This window comes from Rhinolophus hipposideros, assembly GCF_964194185.1.
Source record: "Rhinolophus hipposideros genome assembly, chromosome: 23".
Taxonomy (NCBI): domain Eukaryota; kingdom Metazoa; phylum Chordata; class Mammalia; order Chiroptera; family Rhinolophidae; genus Rhinolophus; species Rhinolophus hipposideros.
This window is the reverse complement of record NC_138069.1, coordinates 23,281,189-23,291,171: the sequence shown is the minus strand read 5'-3', so window position 1 is coordinate 23,291,171 and position 9,983 is coordinate 23,281,189. Positions and strand designations below refer to the sequence as shown.

At 46.7% G+C, this 9,983-nt stretch overlaps 1 protein-coding gene across 1 annotated transcript in view; it reads left to right on the top strand.

Moving 5' to 3' along the window:
- The first annotated feature begins 4,289 nt into the window (after positions 1–4,289).
- CSF1R (colony stimulating factor 1 receptor) overlaps positions 4,290–9,983 on the top strand; it is a 27,105-nt gene continuing 21,411 nt past the window's right edge. Inside the window, exons 1-3 of the mRNA XM_081035184.1 lie at positions 4,290–4,532; positions 7,698–7,958; positions 8,392–8,676. Of these exons, the coding sequence (XP_080891310.1) occupies positions 4,484–4,532; positions 7,698–7,958; positions 8,392–8,676 (595 nt within the window). The 5' untranslated portion in view covers positions 4,290–4,483. The remainder of the gene's footprint in view (positions 4,533–7,697; positions 7,959–8,391; positions 8,677–9,983) is intronic.

The window sequence follows — 9,983 nt, the reverse complement described above, 5'->3', positions numbered from 1 at the left end:
ACTGTTTGGTAAAATTCACCAGCAAAATCATTGGGCCTGGCATTTTGTTTTTTGGGGGTGGTTTTTGTTAGAAGATTTTTAAATATTAGTTTAATTTCTTTAATAAATATAGGACTATTGATATTATATATTTCTTCTTGAGTGAGCTTCAGCAGTTTGTATCTTTCAAGAGATTTGTCCATTTTATCAAATTTGTTGAATTTATGGAGCTAGAGTTCTTCCTAAGTATCTCCTTGTTATCCTTTTAGTGTCGGCAGCACAGGCAGTGAGGTCTACTTTTTCATTCTTGATATTTATAATTTGTGTCTTTCTTATATTTTTCTTTGATAGTTTATTAATTTTTTTTTCAGTGAAACGTTTTTTGGTTTTATTGATTTTTCTCGAAATTTTTTTTTCTGGATTTCATTGATTTCTGCTCTTTATTTCCTTCCTTACGGACTGCTTTGGGTTTAATTTGTTCTTTGTTTTTCTAATTTATTAAGTGAAACTCACATCATTTATTACTTTTTCATCCAATTCGAAATATTTTCTAATTTTCCTTGTGATTTCCTCTTTGATTCATGATTTGTTTACAAATTTGTTGTTCTCCAGATATCTGTCAATAATTTCAAGTTTCATTCTGTTATGGTACGAAAAACAGTTTGTGTAATTTAGTTATTTAAACATCTCGTTTTTTTAATGACCCAGAATATGGTATATCGTGGTGAATGCTCCATGGATCTTTGAAAACAATGTCCATTTTGTTGTCATACATTTTACTTTTACATACGCTATAAACATACAGTACACTGCTACTATTTTTGCTTTAAATCAGGGTTTGTCAAACTAGAGTCCCTGGGCCAAATCTAGCCTGCCACCTGTTTTTCTAAATAAGGCATTATTGGAACCTAGCTACACTCCATGGTTTACATATTGTCTATGGCTGCTTTTGCACTCTAATGGCAGAGTTAAGTAGTTGCGAAACAAATTTTATAGCCCCTACAGCCTCAAATATTTGCTATCTGGATATTTACAGAAAAATTTTGCAAATGTCTGTTGTAGGCAATGTTATGCTTTCGAGCATTAAAAAATAAGGTAAAGTATTTTTTATATTTACCTTTATTTATTTCATTTCCAGCCCTCTTTGTTTTTATGTGTATATGAAAGTTCTGTCAGGTATCATACTTTTTGACTGAAGAGCTCCTCCTAACATCTTTTCCTATTCTAGTGTGGATTGGCAGTGACTTCTCTCAGTTTTTGTTTTTCTAAGAAAGTCTATCCCTTCTTCTTTTAAAATTGAGATAAAATTCACATAACGTAAATGTAAACATCAACCATTTCAAAGTGTGCAATTCAGTGACATTTAGTACCTTCTCAATGTTTGCAACCATCCCCTTTGATGTAGTCCCAAGATGCTTTCATGACTCGGAAGGAAACATCATACCCATTAAACAGTCACTTCCCATTCCACCCTCCTCCTGGCTTCTGGTGACCACTAGTCTTCCTGTTTTTATGCACTTGTCTAATCTGGATGCTTCATATAAATGTAGTCGTACAATTGGTGACATTTGGTAGCCATACAATTGGTGGCTTCTTTCAGTGAGCATAATGTCTTTGCGGTTCATCCATGTTGTGACATGTGTCAGTACTTCATTCCTTTTTATGGCTGAACAACATTCCATTGCGTGGATATACCCATTTCGGCTATCCATTCATGAAAAGTGTCCACCTTTTGGTTATTGTGAATAGTGCTGCACTAAACATTCATTGTCAAGTATTTGTTTGAGTGCCTGTTTTCAATTTTGGGGGGGGTTATACCCAGGAATGGAACTTTTAGGTCCTATGCTAATTCTATGTTTCACTTTTGGAGGAACTATCAATCTGATTACCACAGCAGCCACACCATTTTACATTCTTACCAGCAATGTGCAAGGGTCCCAATTTCCCTCCATCCTCGCCAACACTTGTTATTTTCTGATTTTTAAAACACTATTGCCAACCTAGTTGGTGTGAGGTGCTAGCTCATTGTAGTTTTGACTTGCATTTCCTTAATGATTAACGATGTTGAGCATCTTTTCATGTGCTTGTTGGTCATTTGTGTATGTTCTTTGGAGAAATGTCTATTCAACATTTTTGCTCTTTTAAACTTGAGTTGTCTTTTTCTTGTTGAGTTTATAGTATATGAGTGTGTGTGTATATAAATTACACTGTATTAAAATTACACTGATGGTAACCACTTTGAATGTTACAATTTTAATAGTTTTTTTCCTTTCTGAAGAGGTGCATACATTTTTTTGTCACTACACACACACACACACACACACACACACACACACACAAGGAGTGACAATGAAGTTTGCAAACTTGTTGCAATGATGTTGCTAACATTTTTTTGATATCAGAGGGATTATTCATTATGAACTTGTACCAACTGGACAAACAATTAACCAAGTTTACTATTTGGAAGTGCTGAAAAGGCTGTGTGAAAAAGTTAGACGACCTGAACTTTTCACCAACAATTCATGGTCTTGCATCACGACAATGCACCAGCTCACATGGCACTGTCTGTGAGGGAGTTTTTAGCCAGTAAACAAATAACTGTATTGGAACACCCTCCTTGGCCCCCAGTGACTTCTTTCTTTACCTGAAGAGAAAGGAAATATTGAAAGGAAGACATTTTGATGACATTCAGGACATCAAGGGTAATACGACGATAACTCTGATGGCCATTCCAGAAAAAGAGTTCCAAAATGGCTTTGAAGGGTGGACTAGGCACTGGCGTTGGTGCATAGCTTCCCAAGGGGAGGACTTTGAAGGTGACCGTAGTGATATTCAGCAATGAGGTGTGTAACACTTTTTGTAGGATGAGTTTGCAAAGTTAATTGTCACACCTCATATGCTTTTAATCATATTAAGGATGTTGCCTTTTATTCCTAGTTTGATGATTTATTGTGACAGCATAGCATGTAGATTTTGCCAAAGGCTTTTTTGTGTCAACTGAAATAATCATGTGAAATTTTTTTCATTTTACTAATGTGGTATATTAGATTGATTTTCATGTGTTGAACTATCTTTGCATTTCTGGGATAAATCCCACTTGGTCATATGTATAATCATCTTAATATGCTGTTGGATTTGGTTTGCTAGTATTTCATTGAGTATGTTTGCATCTTTATTTATAAGAGATATTGGTCTAGTTTCCTTTCCTGTGGTGTCTTTTTCTGGCTTTGGTATCAGGGAAATACTGGACTCAGAATGAGTTGAAAAGTGTTCCCTTATCTTTCTATTTTTTTGAATGAGTTAGAGAAGAATTGGGATTAATTCTTTTTTAAGTATTTGTAGAACTCACTAATGAAGTTATCTGGTCCTGGACTTTTATTTGTTGGGAAGTTTTTGATTATTCATTTAATCTTTTTGCTAGTTATAAATCTATTCAGATTTTTTAAAATTTCTTCTTGATTCAGTTTTGGTTAGTATTCATGATTACTAAAGGTTCAAAATAATTCCCCCCCCCCAAAAAAAAAGTATATATAAGTTACATATATCCCAGCACATGGAAAGAATGATCATTTTCCTGGATTAATGTTATATTGGGATTTTTTACTTTTAGGAAGTAAATTTACTACAATGTTATTTAGAAATAAGAAAGGAAATACTAAGAATAAACTAAAAGGGGTAAAAACAATTGCCTCTAGGAAAGGAGGGGACAAGGGAATGCTATTTTTTTCCTTAAGAAATATGGTAGCACCATTAGGTACTGTTAAAATAAATAAATAAGTAATTTAATAAATCCACAAAAAGGCAGTTCTATAGCCAGGCTGCCTGGATCCAAATCCCACCTCTACCATTTGGAAGCTATGGAATCGTGGACAAATTTAAGTGTTTGATCTCTCTGAACCTCAGTTTTTCCATCTGTGAAATGGGAAGGATAACAGTAACTACTACCACGTAAACTTTTTGTGGGGACCAAGGTAGGTCATGAATGACAAGGGCTTGGTTGGTGAGTATCCTGTAAATGTAAGTTTCTTGTTGTTATTCCCAGGCTGTCCCAGACCAACCTAATTTCCCTTTTGGGTTAGCTAGAGCCGCCTGGCCACTCTGGAGACCCTACTGACTGGCTGACTGACTGACTGCTTCACGTTGGGTGTGTCTCTTCTGCCAGGGGCCTTTAAAGATGGCTTCATAAGGGCCCCAAACTTCAGATCCCCCAGGCTCAGGATGGCCCTGCCCTAGACTCCCAACCCCTCCCCTCTGGGGTTCATGGCTTTGTTTTCTTCTAAAGACCCAAGATTTCCAAACTCTGTGGTTGCTTTGCCTAGTAAAAGGGGAAGAAGGGGATCAGCCCGAGGAGGAGGAGGAAGAGGGAAACAAGACAAATAGTTGGTGCAGTGGAGAGGAACGTGTCCAGCCAGCGTTCCTGGTCCCTGCGGAGATAGCAGTTGGGAGTCCAGTGCCTGCCCACCCTCCAGCCCTGCAGGGGGCCTGCTGCCTCCCCACTGAGGCCATGGGCCCTGGGGCTCTGCTGGTCCTGCTGGTGGCCACAGCTTGGCATGGTAAGAGCAGAAGTGAGAGCCCTGGGCGGAGGTGGGGGGAAATGTGACAGAGAGGGCCCCTGTGTAAGGACTGTGTAAATCCTTGCCCCTCACTGGGTATATGCACTCGGGGCTTCCATCTCTGCCTGGATAGCAGGTTTGTGGCTATCTGCTCTAGAAAGGCAGTAGAGGGCAAAGAGGGTGTGGGTGGGATGGAAGCAGCCCAGCCGGGGTTGTGGATCGGTCCCAGCTCAGATGTTGGCTCACTGTGTGTCCTGAACCATCCCCAACACTCTCAGGGCTTCAGTGTCCACTTCTATTCAACAACAGGCATTGCGGGTGCTGAGGACTAGATTAAAACACAGGTTTTCAAATTTTACCGCACATGCAAATGACCTGGGGATCTTGTTAAAATGCAGATTCCGACTCCGTAGGTTTCAGGTTCTACCTGAGATTCTGCGTTTTTAACAAGCTCCTAGGAGACACCAGGGCTGCTGGTGCAGACCTACACTGAGTACAGAGGCCCTAGAGAGCCCCTAATGGCGCTGCCAGCTCTGCCAGCCTGTGACTCACTGATTCTAGGCAGTACCTTACTTGGGAATGCCCAAAGTGGCAGTGGTCTTTCTGTGGGAGGTTTGAGTAAGGGGTTGGAAGGAGAGATAAGTGAGTGAGTGGGGCTAGGGTGGGCTGCTGGGAGCGAGTTGGGGGATGAGGTCAGAGCACCCCCGATGCGGAGAGACTGGCAAAGATCCTGGGCTGAGGAGGGGCTGTGTCCCAGACCCTGGTGTGTGTGTGTGTGTGTGTGTGTGTGTGTGTGTGTGTGTGTGTGTGTAGGGAGAGAGGAGCGGAGGTTCAGGGCCATCCTGGGGCTGATGATGTTGGCCCAGGATGTCTGTTGGGTAAGTGAGGTGGGGGGAGGTTTGGGGCATGGAGAGAATTGGGGGGCTGTGATGAAAAGATGAAAACTGTACAGGTGCAAAGTGGGGCTTGGTCAGTGTTCATCACGTCTGAGCCCCCACCCTGGGGAGGACAGGGCCAGCCAAGCCAGCACAAGGGAAATTGGGGGTGGACGTTGAGGAGGTCAGCCCTATCCTGCATGAATATCCGGGACAACAGGACAGGACAAAACAGGACAAATTTCTCTCTCTGACCACATTTCCAGGAGGCCGGGGCAGGGGCCAGAGTGACTGGGCAGGGGACGGGACGGGGAGGCGCCTGGGAGTCGGGTGCAGAGGCGGAACACAGAACCCGAGACCGTGGGGTGTCACAGTCACTGACTTGGACCTTTAAAAGTTAAAAACTTTAGATATCAGAATGTCAGGGCCAGAAGGAAGGTGAGAAATGCTGCAATTGAAGCAGTAGCGTAGGGCAGAAGCAGCTGATGAGCGAAGAGCTTTGTACCCCCTCACTGAATTCTCCCAGCATCTCTCAGAGGTGGGAACGCAGATTATTCCACTGGACAGTATATCAGAGAGGTGAAGGCACAACCCAGATGGTAAGGAAGGATCAAGTTTCAGATTCACATTGGTGTGACCCCACAATCCAAGCTCTTCCCTGCAGCAACCCCTGAGTCTGGGGCCTGCATCGCTGCAGCTATAACAGGGCAGCACCAGCTCTGTTGGGATTTGTAGACAGCCTGCCAGAAATCATGCTGCCCCCTGCCCTGGCTGTCACATGGCACAGGATGGCTCTACGCCCCAGGTGTTGACCTTGGTGGTATCCACCAATTCACTCAATCCTTTACGTAGATTGGAAGCTCAGGTAGAGAGGCTGCACGATGGATAGAAAATAAAAACATAAATTAAGCCCTCCTGAAATCGATTGACAGAGAAGCTCTTTGTGACTTGGGTCTATGGTGGGGGTGAGGGTGGATAGATTCATTTAAGGAGCTGTGTGCAGGACCTTGGAGAAGCCCTGAATTCATCGGATGCCCTCCAGGCTGGAGTGTCTGGGTTCCCATCGTCAGAGCCAAGGGATTGCACTCACCAGGGGCACACAGTGGGTCAGTAGCAGGGCCAGGCCCCGAAGCCTAAGGTGTTCTGATGCCCAGCAGATGGCATTGTCTTTCCTGGGAGTCTCTCTCCTGGAGAGGGGACAGTGGCCAGGAGGCCCAGGAAGCAGAAGTGAGAACAACCCAGGGAGAAGGGCCGCAGGCAGAGCGGAAACCGGGGGCCAGGCCAGGCGCCAGCAATGTGTTTCCGCCTGCGCTGGCCAGGGTGCCTGGCCGCCCCTTCAAGGCCTTGAATCAGCTCTCACTTCCCTCCTTTGCCCTTATTTTAGGCTCTGGAAAAAATGCTGACACTGTAGAAGCAACGGGCTTTCATCCCAGAGGCCCTGATATGGGTTTCAAGTTCTCTTTTCTCCTTCAAGAAAATTTTCCTTAAAAGAGATTGGCTCTCCAGTCAACACAGCAGTGCTGGGGTGTAGGGCTGGGCTGCTGAGGTAGACTAGATAATAAACATAATGGCTAACTCTTACTGAGTATTTATGTGGTGGCAGGTGATGTTCTAAAGGCTTCCATGCGTTGAAACCTCCTGACATCTCAATAAATGGGTACAATTATTGTCCCCATTTTATAGGTAGGAAAACTGAGACACAGAGCCTCTGAACCATCATCCTACTGTGCTACAGACCAGAATCCAATAGTGGGAGTAGACACACCAGAGAATTGGAACCTTTCTAATTCTGCTGGGCCAAGGTCCTACGCCTCTGTTCCTCTCCCTCAAATAAATTAAGCTGGATGACTTTGCCATGAACACTCCATCTGTCTCTTCTTTTGCTTATTTGAGGCCCCTGCTTTGATCCAGGCCTTGGGCTTAGCACTAAGGATTCAGCCCACTTCAGGAGGCTGAAGGAATCTACTCCTGGGGAAAAGAATGAGGCAGTCACAGCTGGGAACACTGAGGCAGGGGGCTGGGGAACCCCCGGGAGCAGCGGTTGGGTGGGAGGCCGAGAAAACTCCCAGTGTCTCTTTCTCAGAGGAGTGGCCTGCTGGGCATCAGAAACATTAGTCCATCCCTGAGCAGGTTTGGGGTGGGGGGCGGGGGGCTGAGCAAATGACTAGCTAGGGGCAGGGACTTGTTAAAGGTGACCCTGGACCCTAGCACCAGCACCACCGCTTCTCAGAGGCAGGCAATGGCCCAGGCGGTGTCACCTCAGGCCTCACTTCTGTCTTCCCCTTCCCAGCTCAAGGGGTCCCAGTGATAGAGCCCAGCGGCCCTGAGCTGGTTGTGAAGCCAGGCGCGACGGTGACCCTGCGATGTACGGGCAACGGCAGTGTGGAATGGGATGGCCCCATCTCCTCCCCCTACTGGACCCTGGATCCTCATGACTCCTGCAGCATCCTGACCACAAGCAATGCCACCTTCCAAAACACGGGGACCTATCGTTGTACTGAGACTGGAGACCCCCTGGGGGGCAGCGCCACCATCCACCTCTATGTCAAAGGTGAGGACTCGGGGCCCACACCCAAGAGGCCTGGCCCAGCAGGCCCCACTGGGCACGGGCAGGAGGGCTGGGCCTTAATATTACCAATCACAAAAACCAGGCCCACATTTTACAGCGTGCCTGCCATGAACAAGGAACAGTGGCAGTGCTTCTCAGTTAATTTAGTCCTCACAATAACCCTGTGAGGTAGGTTCCATGCTTATGTTCATTCTCTACAGGCTCAGAAGGGTTGTCATTTGCAGAAATTCACACAGCATCAAGTAGTGCGGCTGGACCTGGCTCCAGAGCCCTTCCTCAGAAGCCTCAGTGAGCTTCCCTGTGTGACCTCGGGCAAATGAGCAGCATCTCTGAGCCTCCCTATCACTGACGTCCAGAGATTGCATGGCCTGGCGGAGGGAGGGCAGGTGTAACCCTGTATCCCCCTTTCCCCCAGACCCTGCGCGGCCCTGGAACCTGCTGGCTGAGGAGGTGACAGTGTGGGAGGGTCAGGATGCACTGCTGCCCTGCCTGCTCACCGACCCGGCACTGGAGGCCGGTGTCTCGCTGATGCAAGTGCGTAACCGGCCGGTCTTGCGCCATACCAACTTTACCTTCTCACGCCGGCACGGCTTCACTATCCACAACGCCAAGTATGTTGAGAGTCGAGATTACCAATGCAGCGCTCAAGTGGATGGCAGGACGGTGACAACAATTGGCATCCGGCTTAAAGTGCAGAAAGGTGCGCGAGGCAGGGAGGGGCGGGCAGGCGTGGCAGGGACCGAGCTCGCAGCCACGTGAGTGGTGGCGGCTCCGGCCTGATGGGAGGTAACCGGGGTCCCCCTCCTTCACTTCTTCATTCCAATTGATGACTGCAGTCATCATCTATGGGGCACCTACTGGGGCAAGACAAGCGAGGTGTGTCATGAGGGGAGACAGACCAGGTGCAAGCAAATAACTAATGGGTAGAATCGCCTCAGATCATGAAACATGCTAGGAAAGCCGTTAAACACGGTGATGGGACAGAGTGTGTGGGGACAGGGCAAGGGGGAGCCTTGTTGAGAGAGTGACATTTCATTTGTGCTGAAATGTGAATGATGACAAAGAGGTGGCCCTGCAAAGATACTTTCAGATACCTTTGTGCCTTCAGGAGAGGAACTAGCAGGCACAAAGTCACAGGTAGGAATGTTCTCAGAAAGGAATGAGGGCCCGAAGCTCTCTCACAGCCTCAGACGTGGATTTCCCACTCAGTGCCAGCATGGTGCTGGGCACTGGGCACATGAATGAAGGTGGGGTGGTGATTGGGGAGGGGGTGCTGGGCATATGGGACAGCTCTCACTCTGGTGGGGCGTGGGGGGCACTGCTGGAGCCCTGCTGGGCTGGTGGATGGGATTCTGGTTTCTAGAAGGACTGATGTGAGTAAAAGAGTCCCCAGGTTCAGGACCTGGGCTTGAGACAGGAATCGGGTCCCTTGTAATGAGGGCCAGGGTCAGAGCAGGATGGCTGGGCCAAGGCCATGGCCTTGAGGCCACAAAACCTGCCCAGGGAGTCAAACGACCCTCTACTCTGTGGCAGTCGGGTGCTTTCCCCAAATTTCATCTTGCAGAGCCCTGGGCTACCCTGGGCCCTGGTTCTGCCCTGACCCCCTCAGTGACCTTGGATGAGTCCTTTATTGTCTCTAGACCTTGGAAAACTGAATTAGATCATCTTTGAACAATAGCAGCAGTCACAAATATTAATTCAGTGCCTATTGTGTGTCAGGCACTGGGCTAGCGACTGGGGATATCAGCTGCATGGATTTGCCTTCTTGGGGGAGGCAGACTAGAGAAAAAGAAAACAACATACCAGTTGTGACAAACAAGAAACCCAGCTGGAGAAAGCTGGATATGTGTGCAAGTTGGGCAGGTTGAGGAGGGGGAAGCCTAGTTCAGCTAAAGTGGTCACAGAAATCCTCTCTAAGGAATGTCTGAGCTAAAGATCTGAGGGGTCCCAACAGGCACCCGTTCAAAGTGGGGGAGAGACAGCATTCCAGGAGGGAGGTGCAAAGTG